Source organism: Nannospalax galili, unplaced genomic scaffold (assembly GCF_000622305.1).
Source record: "Nannospalax galili isolate Female #2095 unplaced genomic scaffold, S.galili_v1.0 scaffold763, whole genome shotgun sequence".
Classification (NCBI taxonomy): Eukaryota; Metazoa; Chordata; class Mammalia; order Rodentia; family Spalacidae; genus Nannospalax; species Nannospalax galili.
This window is the reverse complement of record NW_008349451.1, coordinates 1,143,126-1,163,144: the sequence shown is the minus strand read 5'-3', so window position 1 is coordinate 1,163,144 and position 20,019 is coordinate 1,143,126. Positions and strand designations below refer to the sequence as shown.

The 20,019-nt window shown below is 47.3% G+C and overlaps 1 protein-coding gene across 2 annotated transcripts in view; it reads left to right on the top strand.

The window, feature by feature from the left end:
• Positions 1–14,732, top strand: part of Tm7sf3 (transmembrane 7 superfamily member 3) — a 58,322-nt gene extending 43,590 nt beyond the window's left edge. For both annotated transcript variants that reach the window (XM_008846878.3, XM_008846879.3), the window contains 6 exons: positions 7,414–7,500; positions 8,179–8,259; positions 9,355–9,507; positions 10,755–10,852; positions 11,432–11,594; positions 14,165–14,732. In XM_008846878.3, the coding sequence (XP_008845100.1) occupies positions 7,414–7,500; positions 8,179–8,259; positions 9,355–9,507; positions 10,755–10,852; positions 11,432–11,594; positions 14,165–14,427 (845 nt within the window). In that variant the 3' untranslated portion in view covers positions 14,428–14,732. The remainder of the gene's footprint in view (positions 1–7,413; positions 7,501–8,178; positions 8,260–9,354; positions 9,508–10,754; positions 10,853–11,431; positions 11,595–14,164) is intronic.
• Positions 14,733–20,019: the final 5,287 nt, after the last annotated feature.

Sequence of the window (20,019 nt, the reverse complement as noted above, 5' to 3'; positions counted from 1 at the left end):
TTAAATTTTTTTATTTTATGTGTACAAGCGTATTGCCTGCATGTATGTAAGTGCACCCGTGTCGCACAGTGCCCTCAGAGGACAGAAGAGGCCGTCAGATTCCCTGGAACTGTAGTTACAGATGGTTGTTAGCTGCCGTGTGTCCTGAGATTTGAACCTGGGTCTTCTGCAAGAGCAGTGAGCACTTTTAACCACTGAGCCATCTCAATAGCCGCTTTAGCTGTACTTTGACTGTGACATGCTGAAGTAAAGGATCTATAAAAACACATCAATAGTGCGTGAGTGTTTACATTTAACATACATAGTACACTCAGGCACAGCAAGCACTTCTGATGTTTCTCTCCTCGAAATGAGCAGCTTTCAGCTTGACTAGCGTCCCGGATGGGACTCTGCAGCATGCACTGCACGCCAGCACACAGATGTGCTGCACACAGTGCGCTCTGCTGAGCTAGCTGCGCTGCTCAGTGGGTTGCTTTTTCTTCCCACTTTTGACCACGCTGACTTCATGTGTTGCAGCTCCACTCGTTTTCCTGTAGGTGTTGCAGTCTGAGTGGGCTTTTCCTGCGTTTGCTCACAGTTAGGTAGGCAGTTCTCACAAAGCACATTACGTGTGTGAAGTGAGTTTATTTCTTGAGCTCACATGCATGAAATGGAATTATTGGCTCAGTAACAAACATACTTTGATTCAGTGATTTTAGCAACAGTGTACAGGAGCATCCTCTCTCTTGACCCTCTGGCCAACACTGTGTGTCATTGATCTTTCACAATTTTTTTCTAATCTGGTGCATAAATAATGACTGCTACTCACACACATCACCACTTTAACTTTTATTCACATCTAAAAGCCTTTCCTTCCCATTTCCAAATGCAATTGCCAATCAAACACGACTCAAGGCTTATCGTTCTGGGTTCTTGGAAGGTGTTTTCTGCTCCCAGCCTGACCGCTGGCTTGCCGCTCACAGTTTGGAGCCGTTCATGCTGTTACCCTACCCTCTTTTTGGACGATTCTCCCCCAAGTCCATTCACACGACTCAGTTTCCAGCTTTCCTGTGGCACTGTGTGAATGTTAGTGATCCAGCAGTCCCTCTCCTACAGCCCTGTTTACGATAGCCATTCCGGCTGCTTATGCCTTACCCTGCCCTGCCCTTCCTTTTTATCTGTGGTACTAGACCTCTCTGGCACTGGACCAGTGGTGGCAGTTAGAACAGGGTTTAGTTGCCAGAGATTCACAGACCCTCAGAAGAACAATTGCGTCTGTATTCATCACTTTTCTGTTGTGATAGAAGCACTGACCAAAGCAACTTATAAATAGAAGAGTTTATTTGAACTTACAGTTCCAGGGGAATTACAGTCCATCATGGCAGGAAGCCATGGTGGCTGGAAGTGACTGGAGCAGGAGCATCAGAAGCTAAGCTCTCACATCACTATGCAGACACAGGAAGCAAGAGAGCAACTGGAGATCTGGCAAGGCTTAAGAACTCTCTAAGCCCATCCCCAGTGATGTGCTTCCTTCAGGATGGCCACACCTTCTAAAACCTCCCAAAACAGTGCCACCATCTGGGGACAAAATGTCCAACTACTCGGAGCCTATGGGGGACACTTTCATTCAAACCACCACAGACACCAAGACCAAAAGCAGCACGGGAAGGAAAGGACTTGCTTTAGCTCACAGGTTCTAGTCAGATCTGTAGTTTGCCTCTCTGTTGCTGTGATAAAATACTGACCGAAATCTGTCGTCAACATCATCAAGGAAAAGCAAGGCAGGAGCTCAAGGCAAGAGCTTGAAGCAGAGACCATGGAGGCTCTCACTGGCCTGCTTCCCCTGGCTCATCAGCTACTTTATACAGCCCAGGCCCACCTGTTGCCAGACCCCCTTCCTTTAACTAGCCTTCCTCCCTGTGCTTTAACATGAGTCACTGAGGGGCTGGGAATACAGCTTAGAGGTGGGGCACTTTCCTAGCATGCACGAGGCCCTGGGTTCAACCCTCAGTACCAAAAATGAGTATTGTAGGAGGGGAAAGGTTGAGAGGGGGCTGTCAGATGGAGGAAATTCCTCAAGTCAGTTCCCTGTTCCCAGGTGACTCAGGTGTGTCATGTTGACCTCTGACTGTGACATGCTGTATCTTCTGGGAGTTGAGTGTTATAAGTCTTTCTACACTCAGTAGTTTCGGCCCCTGTGGTCTTTGCCTGAACTTTTGTTACCAGGAGTTTGTCAAGCGGCATTCTCTAACGTCGTGACAGACTGTCACAGGTTGGCCAATGACAGCTGGAAGTGGGGTGTGAGGGTGGATTGGATGGGAGAGGGGAGAGAGTACCGACAGGATGTGTGATGGGTAGTGATGCCAGCTTGATGATTCTGGAATCACCTGCAATCGAGGCAGGCTCAGGGCGTGGTTGTGGGGGATCGTCTTGATTGTTAATTGATGTGGCAAGACCATTGGGGACAGTTTCCTTGACAGGGGATCCTGGAAGGTGGAGAAAGCAAGCCAAGCACTAGCATGTTGGCCACTTGCTGGTCTGCGTCTTGTCTGCAGATGCAACGCCACCTGCTCCCTCAAGTTCCTGCCGCTGTGACATCACCACCGTGGGGGGCTGAACCTTGGAACAGTGAACTGGCCTTAAGATGCTTTTGTCAGGGTATTTTATCACAGCAACAGGAAAAGAAACAAAGACAGATGGCTTCGTAGTGTGGGGCCTGAGTGACTAGAGGGAGAGATGCCTTTCACCCAAGTGGGAAGGACCATGGCAGTGGACTCGGGCGACCTGAGACTTGTGGGCCCTGTGAAGCATTCTCAGGGACATGTTCAGTCTGTAGTTGGTTAGATGTATCAGGTGTGGAATGTAGGGAGGCCTGGGCTGGGGAATATCCGGTTAAAGATGTGGTATGTAGCCCAGAGCCTGGATGGTGCGTGTAGAGTGAGAATTTGGAAAAGAGGAGTCTGGAGCTTGGGCCCTGGGTGTGCTAGTGCGCTGAGCTTAGGAAACCCAAAAAGATCCTCCTGAGAAAGAGCAGCCAGGAGGGGGAAGCAGAAAGGGGTGTCTTATGAGGACAGCATGAGAAATGGTTTTGAGGTAGAGTGGCCAATTTTGTGAGAAGCTGAAGATAAGTTCTGTTGAAAATGATCGTTGGTTTTGACAGTGCGGAGGTCACTGGTGTCTGTGGGAGCAAACAGGACAGGAATCGGAAGAGCTCAAGTAGCTCTTTCAAGGAACTCTGCTCTAAAGAAGTCCGTTAGTTGTGGTTAGAGCCACAGCTTAGGGCTCTCCTGCCAGAGCGGTACGGTGCAGTTAAAGAAGAACATTTGAAGGCCAGGCCCAGTAACACAGGCCTGTTTTCCAGCACTTGGGAATTGCAGGCAGAAGGATCAGGAGTTAAGATTATCTTCCGCAACATTACTGTGTTAGAGGCCAGTCTGGACTACGTGAGACCCTGTCTCAACCCTTCTGCTCCTACAATACTCATTTTTGGTACTGAGGGTTGAACCCAGGGCCTTGTGCATGCTAGGAAAGTGCCCCACCTCTGAGCTGTATTCCCAGCCCCTCAGTGACTCATGTTAAAGCACAGGGAGGAAGGCTAGTTAAAGGAAGGGGGTCTGGCAACGGTAGGGATGCTGCAGTGAGATTTTGCAGTGGGGAGAGTGAGTGGGCTCAGCTCTAAGACAGCATGGGCAAGTAGAAATTGACATCCAAGTAGCAGGGTGGGGTCAGAGGAGGAATTACCAAGAGGCAAGCTCAGGGGTCTGTGTGGTGTTCTGTAAAAAGTGCAGCCTGGGGATTCTTGCTGAGGAGAGGTCAGAGTGATCGGACATCACCTGGGGAGAGTAAAGGATGAGGAACCATCAGACACTGAGGTTGATGACATAACAGGAAGGCTGATTCTTGCTAATCCGAGATATCAGAGATCTTGTTGAAACTGAATTTTGCAACGATGTGCACAGAGGGCCCAGGAGAGGGGTCCAAAGCCTGACTGATGTGTGGTCACAAAGTTTACTCTGTCAGCTGACATATACATGACCACCCATGCTCGAGGTCCTTGGGGGTGAATGCAAGATGGAGGTGTGACTTTTGTTTATTTTTATTTTATGTGTATGAGTGTATTGCCTGCATGTGTGTGACTGCACCCATGTCATGCAATGCCCACAGAGGACAGAGAGGGTGTCAGATCCCCTGGAACTGGAGTTATGGACGGTTGTTAGCCACCATGTGGGTGCTGGGATTTGAACCCTGGTCCTCTGCAAGAACAGCCAGTGTTTTTAACTGCTGAGCATCTCTCTAGTCCTTGCTTATTTTTGCATTTTGAGACAGGGTCACCCTGTAGCCCCAGCTGGCCTGGATCTTGCTATGTAGACCAGGCTGGTCTCCATCTCATAGATCCTACCTCTGCCGGGATTAGAGGCATGCGATACCACGCCCAGTGTGAGTTTGTATTTTAAGCTGATACAGATGGGATTCCCCATTCCCTTAGAAGGGCTCCTCCCTTCCCTTCCCTTGACTCACAGCAGAGCCATTGCTGTTCAGGAAGTCCCCAGGCTTGCTCTGTCCATGCCCTGTTGTCAAGGTCTCTTGGTGATGTTGGTCCTTTTACTTTAAGCTTAACCTGTACCAGGCTCTTCCTGAACGTGTGGCAGGGGGATGTGTCCTTGGTGCCTGTTAATAAAACCTTGTGTGTCAGACGTCTCGTCACTGAGAGGGTTGGAGACACCAAGTGCTGACTCTCCTGTCTTCCTGTTCTGTTTACCCCTCTGTCCTCACTGCCACCGAAAGGATTCCCTCTGTTATCTCTAGTTTCTACTCACATAACTTTAATTAAAAATTTTAAAGTATTTATTTTGTGTGTGTGTGTCTGTGTATGTGCCTGATGTATGTATGTGCAACACATTTGTGCCAGAAGAAGGCATCAGATCCCCTGGAACTGGAGTTATAGATGATTGTTAGCCGCCAGGTGGGTGCTGGGAACTGACCTCAGTCCTCTGCAAGAGCAGCCAGTGCTCTTAACCTCTGAGCATCTCTCCAGCTCCTTCAATTGGGTTTTTTGTTTTGAGGCAGGGTCTCATGTAGGCAACACTGACATCAAACTTACTGTGTAGTTGAGGATGACCTTGAACTCCTGCCTTCACCTCCCAGGTGCTGGCATTACAGGCATGTGTCACCACTGCTGGCTGAGAATGTTCTCCTGAAACCTTCCTTGTCCTGGGATTTATTTGAATAATTCTTCCCTGTTCCTCTGGAGGAAGGGGCCATGATAGGGAGTTCCTCTCAGATATCAAGAAATAATGGGTAACTATGGGCAAGGTTTTAAAAATATATTTTTAAATTTTATGTTATTGAGTATATTGTATATAAATGCACCATGTGGGGCTGGAGAGATGGCTCAGCTGTTAAGAACACTGACTGTTCTTGCAGAAGACCCAGGCTCGAATCCCAGCACCCTCGTGGCAGCTAACAACTGTCAGTTAACTCCAGTTCCGGGGATCCGACAGCCTCTTCTGTCCTCCACAGTCATTGCACAACACGGGTGCACTTACCTACATGCAGGCAATACACACATACACATAAAATAAAAATAAAATATTTTTTTAAAAGTGCACCATGAAGCTGGGCATGGTGGCACACACCTTTGATCCCAGCACTTGGGAGGCAGAGGCAGGCAGATCTCTGTGAGTTCAAGGCCAGCCTGGTCTCCATAGTGAGTTCCAGGACAGCTGGGGCTACAGGGAGACCCTGTCTCAAAAAGACTGAAAAAAAAAAAAAGTGCACCATATGCGTGTGATGCCTGAGGAGGCCGGAAGAGGGTGTCATGTCTCCAGGAACTGGAGTTACTAATGGTTGATAACCACCATATGGCTTCTGGGAATCAAACCCTGGTCCTCTGTGAGAGCAGCTGGTGTTCTAATTCAATGAGCCACCTCTCCAGCTCCCGTCTGAGCATTCTTAAGCGTTTGGTGTGGTGGAATGTGTGGCAGGCTTGTTCTTATGTTCATCTTGATGAGGACAGTGAATTCAGTGGGTGTGGTTTTCCCTTGACGGGGTGCCTGTTGTGCCATCATGGCGTTGATATTGCTGATACTGGAGAGCTTTAATATAGAGTACATTGCAATTTATTGGTTTTTCTATTTGTTTGGAACAGACTCTCACACTGTAGCCCAGACTGGTCTGGAACTCACAGCATCCTCCTGCCTCAGTCTCTTGAATGCTGGGATTATAGGCACAGGCTTGATTGATTTTTTTTTTTGGTTGTTTTTTAAATTTTTATTTATTAGTTTTTATTTTTTTGTGTATGAGTATGTTGTCTGCATGTATGTAAGTGCACCCATGTTATGCAAAGCCTGTGGAGAAGAGGACCCGTGTGAGTGCTGGGACTTAAACCTGGTCATATGCAAGAGCAGCCAGTGCTCTTAACCATGCACAAGACCATGCCTGGCTTTTTATGTGGGTGCTGGGGTTAGAACTCAGGTCTTCACGTTTGCTTAGCAAACTTTGGTGTCCACTGAGTCCCTGTTGCTTTTTTTTTTTTTTTTTTTTAAAGACAGGGTCTCACACACAGCCCTGATTGGCCTGGAACTCTCTATGTAGACCAGGCTGGCCTGGAACTCACAGAGAGCCACCTGCCTTACCTTCCAGGTGCTCCCAAGTGCTGGGATTAAAGGTGTACCACCATGCCCAGCCCCTCCCCCACCTCTCTTTTTAAGAAGGGGTTTCCTGCTGTAGTCTAGCTTCACACTTGCAACCTTCCTGCCTTAGCCTCCAGAGGGCTGGGATTACAGGTGCGCATCACCCTGGTTTTGTCTCTCCTTTATCACCTCCATCATTGGATTTTTAAATTCATGGTCAATATTTGCTCACAAGCATTCTCGTGTGTATGTAGGTTTTTTGGTTTTGTTTTTTTTTTTTAAAAGACGGTCTTACTCTTTATTTCAGGCTAGCCTGGAACTCAATGTGTAGCACAGGTTGGTCTCAGACGTGGGATGATCCTCCTGCCTCAGCCTTCCAGTGCTGGGGTTATAGGTGCATGCTACCACAGCTGGCTAAATCAGGTTGTCGGTGAGGTCTACATTTAGTTCATGCATCTCACGAGTTTCCTTTAACCCAGTCGCTCCACTCTTTCTCCTTGAGTTTGTTGAAGAAACAGAAATTGTTTTAGGGCTGCTCTTTCTGCCCCACACCCTTCCTGAGGATATCTCATAGTTAGTGTGGCGTACCTCTATCAGGAGCATTAGTGCCTGATTTCTCTGTTATGAAAGCAGCCATTGGTATTTCTTCGTTGTATAGATGGACTCATTAGGGGAATAAGGATATTTCAAGAGAAATGATAGTCACGTAGAATTCATGACGGCCAGCTTGCTTTGCTTTCTTCATGGCTTTACTCAGTAATTAAATATGGTTGCATTTATTCACTCAATGTTCTGTTTTCAGGAAGACTATCTACCAAAGTGTTCTCCACGCTGTTTGCCCTGCTTGGCCTCTTCATTTGTTTCTTTGGACACAGATTCTGGAAAACAGGTATCTTTTCTGACATATGTGCTAGTTCTGGGTCCCTGCTGCATGCTGCGGGTACACTTACTTGTGAAGGAGTGTGACTGTTTCTAGATTTCCAGCTGGTTCTGTGGCTGATTCCTCCCCCAGCTGGTCTGCACTTTTGTTTTTCCTCTTCTCTAAACAACAGAGTGCAATCTTCCTCGTAAGACAGAGACTAACATTGGGTTTTATGGCAGGCTTCTTCGATTCTTTGGTCTGCTAGTTGACTGAAGGTCAGTGAGATTAGAAACATCGTGATGGCGGAAACGTGGATTTGCAGTGATGGGCTTGAGTTCATAGAAATCAGGCTGGGGCTGTGCTGAGCCGTCAGACTGAAATGTCTGCTCAGCTCTGGGAGCGTCAGCCTCAGAAGGAAACAAGTGAGACAGGTCAGAAGAGGGCGTCAGATTCCCGGAACTTACAGACAGTTGTTAGCCGCCGTGTGGGTGCTGGAACCAAACCCGGGTCCTCTGCAAGAGCAGCCAGTGCTCTTAACCACTGAGCATCTCTCCAGCCCTTCCCTACCTTTTAGATAATTCTTTTCTTCTGTGAATTGCCATAATGTATAAATAAGCATGTACTTGTACATTAGATGTCTCAACTGCATTGTGAAGAGAGAACCTAACCATATATATTCTTCCCTGTTTGCTGGTTTATTCCCAGAATTGTTCTTCATCGGCTTCATCTTCCTGGGATTCTTCTTTTATATCCTGATTACTAGACTGACATCCCTTAAGTATGATGGTAGGTGAAGATGCCACTCTAACCCGAGGTGCAGTGGGGAAGCTGCCATTTGCACCTTGTCTTCTGCTGTCTGACCTGTGCTGCGGGTCACAGGCACCATGCCTGAGATGTTGGGCCGCCTGTGCTCTGAACCCATTTCCAGCTTCATTCAGACCTACCCTCCTGGGCTTTTAATCTGTGTGGTGAGCTTCTGGGCGTTTAGAAAAATGTGCTTATGTTCCAGCCGCGACCTGTGTGGGAGACATACACTACGTAATCGAAATGTTGAGATTGTTTTTATGTTGAAACTGTTTGCCTCACACTCAGGAGTCAGTTCCAGGTTGGTGTATGTTGTTAGAGTAAGTTCTGGGCCAGCCTAGGCTACAGAGTGAAGCACTTTCTCTAGAAAACAAAATGAATGGGGAGAAAAAAAAGAAAACGAAATGAGAGCTAGGGCCAGGGTTGATGATGCATACATGCCTCTAAGTCCAGCAGTCAGGAAGCTAAGGCAGGAGGATTCTGTGTCTGAGGGCGGCCTGTTCTACATAGAGACTAAACAAGGAGGCGGTCGGTTGAGGGTGGCTCAGCAGCTAAGCACTTGCCTAGCCTGTGAGATACCGGCGCCATAAAAACAGGCAAATCTGCTACTCTGGTATGTGGGAGACTGAGGCAAGAGGATCACCATGAGTTTATGGCCAGTGTGGACTGCAGAGTAAGACCCTGCCTCAAAATACCAGGGGTCCCCTAAAGATAAAAATAACCCCAACAGTCTCCTACCTAACCTCATTTTCTGTTCTTTGAAACAGCGTCTCATGTAACTTAGACTGTCCTGGAACTCACTATGTAGCAGAGGCTGACCTTGAACTTCTGGTCATTCCTGATTTATGCAGTGCTGGGGACTGAACCCCACCGAGCACTCTGTTAACTGACACACCCTCAGCGTCGCCCCTCACAGCCCCACTCCACAGGGTGCTTGTCACCTTTTCTTCCCAACTTAAGACCAACTAGTCTGTCCCTGGCCCCGGAGTCAGCTCCTTAGGGACGTGCAGGCTGCCCCCATGTGTCTGAAGCTTGGGTTGAAGCCCACTGACCTGCCCCCATCCTCTCCCTGTGCAGTTCGTCTGGTGCTCACAGCCGTGGCCGGCAGTGCCGGTGGAGTCCTTCTGGTGGCTGCTTGGTGGCGTTTTGGGACCCTCCTACTCTGCATGCTGTGTGTTGGACTCGTGCTGGGCTTCTTCATTGCCTCTGGGGCTTTCTTCACTCCGCTGGGTATGAGATGCCAATTCTGGCCATGTACCAGGCACATTCGGGAAGATTTCATTTGGGCTCTCTGAAGCTGGTGAGGAGTTTGGATCATCAGGAATTGGCTGCATTCTCTTCCTGAAGAGTCATGATGCTTGCAGAGACGACGTGAGAGAGGACCAGCTCAGATACAAGCCCTCCTTCCTCCTCAGAGGACTCTATTAGAGGATCTTAGAATGTCCTTAGTGACAGCCCTCCATGGGCTTCTGTTAAAATCAACACAAGTAAACAGGGCTTTTATGGCAAAACAGAGGTGGCTTTTTTCATTTTACTTAAAAATTTTGGGGCGGGGGCTGGAGACATGGCTCAGTGGTTAAGAACACTGGTTGTTCTTGCAGAAGACCTGGGTTCAAATCCCAGCATCCACATAGCAGCTAACAACTGTCCATAACTTCAGTTCCAGGGGATCCGACAGCCTCTTCTGGGTTCTGCAGGCATTGCATGACACGGGTGCACTTACCTACACGCAGGCAATACACTCATACACATATAAAATAAATATTAAAAATTTTTTTTCATTACTTTTTTTTTTTAAGGTCTTTTTGAGGCAGGGTCTCCCTGTAGCCCCAGCTGACCTGTAACTCACTATGTAGACCAGGCTGGCCTGGAACTCACAGAGATCCACCTGCCTCTGCCTCCCAAGTGCTGGGATTAAAGGTGTGCAGCACCATGCCTGGCATAGTTTTCATTACTTTTTAACTGTGTAGGGTATGTATGTGTTCATGTGTATGCACTGCCTGCAGAGGCAAGGGAATTATTAGATCCCCTGGAGCTGGAATTACAGGTGGTTGTGAGCCATCTTATGTGGGTGCTGGGAACTGAGCTCAGGTCTCTGCAAGAATAGCAAGTACTCTTAACCACTGACCAATCGCTCTAGCCCCATTGTTTAAAATTAATTTATTTATTTTAAGCTAAAGTCTCCCTCTGCAGCCCAGGCTGGCCTTGGACTTGTGGCAGTCCTCCTGTCTCAGCCTCCTGAGTACAAGGATTGCAGGTGGGAGCCACCATACTCAGGTGCTTTTAAAAAGTTTGAAACCTTCAGACTATTAAGTGAATCATAGCACCCCCTTCAAAGGGCACCATATTGATCATGAAGAAAAGCACCTGTTTCTGGCCATCAGCACAGTCCTTGGCTTTTGGGTCCAGACACCCAGAAAATGAAATTTAACTTTGGGAACATCCTATTCATTCTCGATTTCTCTCTACTTTCCCAGGAAACCTAAAGGTTTTCCATGACGATGGAGTGTTCTGGGTAACATTCTCTTGTATAGCTCTGCTTATCCCAGTGGTGTTCATGGGCTGCCTCCGAATAGTAAGTGTTGCATTGAGGTTGCCGCTCACTTCCTGCCCTGCCCCGGGCCTCTGGCTGCTCACCTACCATCTCTGTTGCATTCTCTAGGGAGGGATGTGGGGCTATCTCTATGAACCCAGTGGTACTTGTGTGGCTGTCACAGCGTATGCTTTGTTTTTCTCCAAATGGAGCTTCAGGTTTGAGTACATCCTAACACAGCATCCTGAAGGAACAGCCTCTGCAGAGCGGCTCCTGACTGGATGGTGTTGTCGAAGACTAATTTCCTGTCTAGTCATGCGTTGCTCAGCAACAGGGCTGTCTTCTGAGAACATCATTCAGCAGTTTTGCATAGTTCATTCTCAGAGGATACTTCACAAACGGGGGGCTGTCATGTCACCATGGCATAGAATCTTAGGGGACTGGAGTCACGGTCTATAACCTCATATGGTGCTTTCATGACCTAAGCTGTGTTGATAGAACCCACAATAGCTATCCAAGGGTGTCACCCCTTCCTTGAGTCCTTTCCCTAGACAGGCCCGGGTGGGAGCTGGAAGCCATCCTTGCTCTGCCAGGGTGACGCCTGCCTCTTCCTCTTCACAGCTGAACATCCTGACTTGTGGGGTTGTTGGCTCCTACTCGGTGGTCTTGGCTGTTGACAGTTACATGTATACCAGCCTCTCCTACATCACTCTGAATGTCCTCAGGCGAGCTCTCAACACAGATTTCCGCAGGGCTTACCTCAGTGTGCCTTTTCAAACTAATGGTAAGACTTTTTAAAAATTTTTTAAATTATTTTTTGCATATAAGTATATTACCTGCATGTAACTACACCCATGTTGTGCAATTCCAGAGGAGGTCAGAAGAGGGCGCTGGAGCCCCTGGAACTGGAGTTACAGATGGTTGTTGGCTGCCATGTTGGTGCTGGGAACTGACAAGCCCTCTGCAAGAGCAGCCAGTGCTCTTAAACCGCTGAGCCATGTCTCCAGCCCTGAGACTCTTAAATCCAGAACTGAGGCGATGGTCAAATAGGAGTGTTAACTAACCCAGGAGAACAACACTTGAAAACACCAGTTCAGGCAGAGAGGAAATGCCTGGTTGGTTCCTGTCAGGGAAGAGGTCTGACACCCACTGGTGGGGCTGAAGGAGGCCTGGACATGACGGCCTAATTTATTTTTACTCTCCATTTCCCTCCTTTAATGAAGCTGCAGTTTGCTAGCTGAAAGCGAAAGTGAGTTTTAACCAGTGACTGCTGTTTCCTTGACTGTAAGATGCTGTCCATTACAGATTCTTCTTTTTTTTTTTTTTTTTTTGAGACAGGGTATTAGTGTACAACCAAGGCTGGCCTCAAACTCACAGTGATCCTCCTGCCTCAAGCCTCCATGGGAATACACCCTGCCTGGGTTTCATTAATTTTTCAAAAGAAAATGACCACCACATAATGTTTACAAAGTTTTCAAACTTTGATTTCAGAAATATTCAAATATGCAGCACAGAAAAGCATGCCTTAGAACTGAGGGTATGGTAAATGGGCACGGCGGCGATTGTGAGGGCTGTTTCGTTTTTTTTTTTTTTTTTTTTTTTTTGAGACGGTGTCTCCTTGACGCCCCAGCTGTCCTGGAACTCACTATGTAGATCAGGGTGCCTTTGAACTCACAGAGACCCCCCTGCCTCTGCCTCCCAAGTGCTGGGACTACAGGCGTGCGCCACTATGCCCAGCCAATTGTGAGTTTTTAGGACAAATCTTTGTCTCCTTGGAGACTGTTTTCCAGATCTTTCTACCTGGATTAAGGGGTCAGTGGTGGAGACCGTGAAATGATGCCAAGAAACGTGTTGTCTGGAAACATGGCAGGGTCTGGGGTGTCCTCTCTATAGGAGTCTTCGGGGAGTAGACTGGAGTATGTGGACAGTAGCCAGGTCACTGCCTTTCCCTCCACTCGCTTCTGCAAAACCCTTGGGTCAGCCTTGCCTGTGGGCACTGCATGTAATGCTGGAGCTCCAGGGAGCCACACAGCAGACCCGCTCAGCACCTGCCTTGGGTGTCTGTAATAGAATGTTTCTAGTTCAAAAACAAGACTGTGGCATCCCCTCCTTGGTTTATACATGAGGAAATACATTGTATTTGGATTCCTAATACATCTGATACTAGAAAGAAGCAAATGAGTAGTGTTGTTATACATTAAATTTGACACATGAGAGCACAGCATCAGCCGTGGTGGCACACATCTGAACTCCCAGCACTTGGGGAGCTGAGACTGGAGGACTGCCCTGAGTTTGAGGCCAGCCTAGGTTCAGAGTGAGTTCCAGGCCAGTCTTGCATAAGAATTAAGGCCCCCATCTCAAAAGAAAATGGAAGAGGGGCTGGAGAGCTGGTTCAGTGGTTAAGAGCACTGGCTGCTTTTGCAGAGAACCTGGATTTGGTTCCCAGCACCCACATGGTGGCCCACAACCATCTGTAACTCCAGTTTCAGGGGATCTGATGCCCTCTTCTGATCTCTGTGGGCATTCCATGACACAGGTGCGCTTACATACACATAAAATAAAGTATTAAACTGGAAGAGAGGAGGGAAGAAAGAGGAAAAGGGAGAAAGGCTAGGGGAGAGGAAGGACTGGGAAAAGCTCAGGCTCAGGTGCTGAGTGTAAACCTAAGGACCCGAGTTCAGAGTCCTCAGAACCCATTAAAAAGCCAGGCGTGGCAGTGTGTGTTTTTAAACCCAGCACGGAGGGGCGGAGACACAAAGGATCCCTGAGGCTTCTAAAAGTAGAGAGAAGGGGCTGGAGAGATAGATGCTCAGCAGTTAAGAGCACTGGGCCACTCTTGCAGAGGAGCCAGGTTAGAATCCCAGCACCTACATGCCCCCTCTGTCCTCCTCAGGCATCACATGACACAGTGGTGCACTTGCATACATGCATGCAATACATACACATAAAAATAAGAGTGATAGGAGAGACCTGACGCCCACCTCTGCTTCCACACACGTGCATATACAATTCAGAAAAATTTTAAATTAAAAACAAAATTTAAGCTGGGCGTGGTGGTGAATCCCTTTAATCCCAGCAGAGGGAGGCAGAGGCAGGTGGGTCTCCGTGATTTTGAAGCCAGCTGGAGCTACAGGGAGACCCTGTCTCAAAAAGACAAATTAAATAAATAAAAATAAACATCTGAAAATACTAGCTCATGTCTACAACCAAGCACGTGGGAGGCTAAGGGAGGAGGATTGTCACAAGTTTAAGGTTAGCTTGTGGTACAGGTTCAGAATCTGTCTCAAAGACCAAAACAACCCCCAAATAAAATCCCAATAGTTCAAAGGATGCTTCTCTCCTTTTTATTTCTAGACTTCATCATCCTGACGGTGTGGGGGATGCTGGCGGTCAGCGGAATTACATTGCAGATCCGAAGAGAAAGAGGACAGCCCCCATTCCCTCCCCACCCCTACAAGCTGTGGAAGCAAGAGAGAGAACGTAGAGTGACGAACATTCTGGACCCCAGCTACCACACCCCTCCCCTGAGAGAGCGGCTCTATGGCCGACTCACCCAGATCAAAGAACTCTTCCGGAAGGGGCAACCAGCTGGAGAGAGGACACCCCTACTTCTGTAGATGGCCATGGGCTTGGTCAGTGTGCCTCAGCCCTGGAGTTCCTGTCCAGACTGCCCCGCTGTCCCCAATGCAGGTCCAATGTGCAGTCAAGGCTCTGGGGGACAGGATGGTGCCTTGCTGATACAGGGGGCTGAGACATTGGGAGGCCTCGCCAGGGCGTTAGAGGATTCTAAGTGACATGACAGCGGTGAACACAGACTTGGTGGTAGAAACTTTTCCTTATTTCCACGTGACTGGTTTATAAAAACATCACTGTGTCCATAAAATAGGTACACCAAAAAATAAAAGCCAAGGTTCTCCTAAAATGCTGTGGTTTCTTTGTGTGACTCCTTCACAGTTCTGAGTCTAAGCTTCTGGTGAGAGTCAAGTACTGTACTGGTGCCTTACCTGCTGTGTGTGTGTGGAGATCCAAGGATTTGATACCCTTGAACGTCAGAATAGAAGGAAAATGCCCTCTTGACTGAAAGCAGTTTAATTACTTAGCATCCTCTCTCATCTGTAAAATAACCATTTTCCAATATTTATGCAACTAAAAAATTGTAATAAAATACATTAAAAATGTATCAGCTTATTTTTAAGTATACAATTCAATATATTACCTTCAATTTTATCTCCCCGTTAGTGCTTAAAGTGGTAATATAAAGTTATGTCTGTTATTTGATTTGGCTTTTTTTGTTGTTTTGTGGGCCTATTAAAAATCATGTTGACAGGCGATCTTGATTTTAAACTCCCTTAGATGACACATGGATTGTTTAAAGACAAGTTGATCCCGACCTTCCTCTCGCATCATTGACATCAAACTTGTTAACGTGGTGGTTCTGTGTGCTCAAGGAGCTGGGTGAGCAGGTTTGGGTAAGGGCTCTTCTGTTACCAAGGCCACCTGTGTCTCCATCTCGTTCTGAGGCACTGAGCAAATCCACTACAATGAGCGTTTGGTGGCGCTGCTTTTTGTAGGGCCTGTTTTCTAAGGAGCTCCTGCTTGGACACCCCCCGTGTCTCTAAAGAACCCCAGGATGCCCTGGGCTGTCTTTCCTTCACCTGTCGGAGCACTGCAGTGAGCTCTGGGATGTTGTGCGCAGGCCTCTGACATGAGGGAGAGAAGCCTCAGCTGGTTGTGCTGTACCCTCACCTTTGTGCGGTCACCACTGTTTAACTGATGATTCTTTTTAAAGTTTCCTCAAAGCTTAGTAGGTTATTGAAATTTCATGTCACTGGAAGAATCTTCAGCTTTCACTTTTTTTTTTTTTTTTTTTTTTTTGTTTTGTGAAGACAGGGTCCCCCTGGGCCCCCAGCTGTCCGGGAACTCACTTTGTAGCCCACGCTGGCCCCAACCTCACAGAGACCCGCCTGCCTCTGCCTCCTGGGATTAAAGGTGTGTGCCACCACGCCCGGCCCCAGCACATGCTTTGAGTATCAAACAATGAAAAATTACAAAGTGAACCATTTTCTGGAAAATTATTTGTGTTATAACTGTAGCAACAAAGTTGACACACCTTTAAAAAAATAAACTTACTGCAGGGACTCGCCTCCACACATTTGTGTGTGGAATGCTGGCAAGTTATATTCTCTGTACTGTCAGAAGACACTACTGGCTAGAACTGTGAAAGGAAGAACTTGAAGGGAAATACAAGTTATTTTATAAGCCAGTTTAATTTTTGTAATATCTATTGTGAAAAAATGCTTAAAGCCTCATTATTATAATGTTCCTAGAAGTCTTTCCTAATTAATTTGTTTCATAGTGACAGGATGGGGGACAGCTTTGTAGGTATACAAACAAAATTACTCTGTAAAAATCGTAAGTTCAGTTTACAGATAATAGGAAGTGAAATAAATCCAGGGTGATGTGTTATGGTGTGTGTACATTTTTATTTGGTCTTTTTGAGACATGGTCTCCCTTGCAGCCCCAGCTGGCCTCAATCTCAGATCTGCCTGTTTCTGCCTCCCGAGTGCTGGGATCAAAGCATGTGCCACCATGCGTGGCTCATTTAGTTTTGAGACAGGATCTCATGTGGCCAAGGCTGGCTTTAGGCTTGCTATGTAGCCAAGGATGACGAAGTTATTTTTCTTGAGGCTAGGTTTGTTTAAGACATTATGGGGGCGCAGGGATCTCGGAGCGCCAGCTGTTGGGTGTGGCGCCCGTCTCCTGCGCGCACCTGGGGTGCGGCGGGTCCCGCATCGTGTTGCTGTTTGGGTCCCTGGCTCTCTGCGTTGCTGAGGCTCTCTGCTACTGGGGCTGGCCCGGCCGGGTTCCGTCCCAATCCACCATGCACTTCCTCGAGATACGAGATCCGTCAGCTGCCGGAAGGTGCGGAGACGGCGAAAGCTGGATTTCCACGGAAGGATAGCACCCCCCGGGGAGACTGAATCGTAGGCAGTAAGACACAGAACTCAGCTCAGTCAGTGGTACAGCTCCTTTATTCAGTGACTCAGCTCGGCTCCAGGCCTTAGTGATCCAGCTTCGATTGTTGAGGGAAAACCAGGATACTTTATACTGTGGGGGTAGTGGTAAAAGCCTTAGCTGATAGGTACTTTTAGGATGCCTCATTTACATGTGGTGGTGGGCTCCTGCCAGGCTGCCAGACATTGTCTGAAAATCACACAGGAAAATCTGGCAGTTTCAGAGCCGGAGGCCATGTTTCTGTGACGGCTACTTCAAAAGATGAGTCAGGAAGATGCTGGGAAGGCACCCTGCTGATAAAAGGAGTCTCTGCATATGAAGCCGAGCCCATGGGCTATCCGGACATGGAGAGACTGCTGCTTTACACAACAGGGGTCCCCAACAGACACCATAGGTCACTAGGGCCAGACTCCAAATGCTCATGGCCTGATTGTTAGTGTGGGCATTTTGCATTTACTTGCTTTTGGGCTTTCTAATTTTTGTGTGTATGTTTTGCTTGCATGTATGTAAGTGCACCCGTCATACAGTAACTGCAGACCAGAGGAATGGTTGGTAGCCACCATGTGGGTGCTGGGCATTGAATGTGAGTCCTCTGTAAGAACAGTCAATGCTCCTAACTACTGAACTACCTCTCTAGCCCTCCCACCTCCCTTTTTCGGCGTTTTGCCTTGACAACAGATCTTCAAATACATCTAGCAGACAGCAAGCTGACCTCTGAGAGACTCTCGGGAGAACTCCAAGCATCTGGCCACAGATGGTAAATTTGAAAGCAGGATCAGACCAAATACTTCGGTTTTAAAGGAGCCAAGGACAACGCTGCTGATCTTCCTCTGGGTGCCGAGTGCCTCGGTCGGGGGTTCTCTGCAGCCACAAGGACTTATCATTAGGGCCTGGATTCTGATCAGCTTGCTTCGTGGTTTTTTACTGAAGCTTACATGTACTCTTCCTGAGTGTGCTGCTTGAGGTGTTTTCAGGATGAGTGATTCTGACATGGTCACAGAGCTAACCATTGATGTTTTCTGAAGGCTTTGGTGTTTTTAAAAAGTGGGTTAATTGCTTTCTTTTGCTGACATAGAAAAATAGAATGCAAGGATATCATTAACTTAAAAGCCAAGTCAAGGGGCTGGAGAGACGCTCAGCAGTGAAGAGCACTGGCTGCTCTGCGGAAGATCTGGGTTTGGTTCCTAGCACCCCCATGGTGGCTAGTAACCATCCATAACTCCAGTTCCAAGGGAATCCAACATGTGACCTCTGCAGGTACTGCATGACATAGGTGCACTTACACATATGCAGGCAATACACTTATACACCAGAAGTATTAAAAAGTCCAAAGAACTCAGTGGCTTGTGGTCAACGCACTTCCTGCACAAGCCTGAGTTCTAGCCCCATAACTTACGTAATGGTGGGGAGAACAGCTCCAAAGGGTCCTCTGACCTCCATACACATGCACCCACATCGCACAGGCCATGCACGCAATTTTGTAATGAAAGATTAAAAAATATTTCTATTTGCCAGGTGTGGTGGTGGTGCATGCCTTTAATCCCAGCACCTGGGAGGCAAAGGAACTGGGATTTCTGAGTTCCAGGCCAACCTGGTCTACATAGTGAGTTCCAGGCCAGCTGGAGCTACAGGGAGACCCTGTCTCAAAAAAAAAAAAAAAAAAAAAAAAAAGATGAAATTTCAGTTGTTTGTATATACATTTAAAAAAAAACTAGGTTTTCTGATACACAGTAAACTTACAATCTCGGAGGATGAGGTTATAGGAAGAGGCTGATTACTTGGAATTGTGTATTTTTTGGTATAATTTATTTTTCTTTAAAGACAAAGGATAAAAATAATATGGCTTGGGTGCGATGTACCTCGGTGGTAGATGTCTGAGATGTCCAGGGCCTGGGGCTCAATCCCAAGCACCTTCTACCACAAAATAGAAAAAAAAACATGATGAAATAAACTTGTAATGATGTATACAGATTCATAGTCCATAAAAGAGAAATATATGTGGATGTCTACTGCAGCATCATTGTGTTTAAAATATTGTAATTTGAGTGTCCACAGGAAAGAAGAACAAGTTATGTCACACAATGGTAGCTACAAAGTACCTAGTTTACAGGCAACAGAAAATGGCTGTTATGCACCTGATTTTCACAGTTGTAACTCTAACTTTGTGCAAGGTTCATGTTGTATATATGCTTGTGTCATGTGTGTAGGTCAGATGTTGGGTGTGCTCCTCAGTCCCTCTCCACCTTGTTTTCAGAGGAGGTCTGTCCTTGACCTTGAGGCTCATCAAGTGGCCAGACTGGCTGGCTGACAGTCCCAGGGCTGGGATCACAGGTGTGTACTGCAGCACCTTTTTCAGTTTCTAGGGAATCTGAACTTAGTCCCCCATGCTTGTGTGGCAAACACCTTACCTACTGAACCCTCTCCCCAGCCCTGGAAATGTGTAGCTTACTATCAAGCTTTTATTACACAGACCTGTTTTCTGTTGCTTGACTCTGAGTCACTGCACCAGTGGACACTGACAAATGACTTTCTTCTACTGTATATTCACGGTTAATTCCATGTAGCTATTATCGGACAAGGGGCAGGAGGTAAGTTCCTGATGTATCTGCTAAGGAACAGGATAGAAAGTATAGTCTAAGGTGGCACCTGTAGCTTTGGTTTTGGACTTAATGAACGAGTTAGGAGAAGAGCACGGGAGGCTCTGCGAGTGGGGGAGAGTCTGGCTTTGGCAGCTTCAGTCTGAGACACTTCTTTGGCAGGCAGAGGCGGACGAGGCTGGTGGTATAGGATCTAAAATGGGCATACAATGGGCAAGTCCTCCAAGGAAGTGAGGGAGTTACAGCACTGAAGAGGGAGGAAGGACTGAGTGTGGCCTCTCCAGGAACAGCCAGCCAGGACTCTGTTCCCTCAAATACCAGCCTGATCCCAGCGTGTGAAAGGCTGAGTCAGCAGGACTGCCTACACAGTAAGTCCCAAGCTAGCCCCGGTATATGAGACTATCTCAACTCCATCCCCACCCTCCAAAAAAGAAACAATTGCTATAAAAACATTTCCTGCTTCACCCTAGCAATCAAAACAGAAAACAGGAGCCACCAAAATGCAGCTGCAGACCTCTGACCTTCCATTTTTTCACTGAAGGCAGTTAGACGTACAAAAATTTGGGTCACCTTAATGTTAAAGCATACAGAAATGTA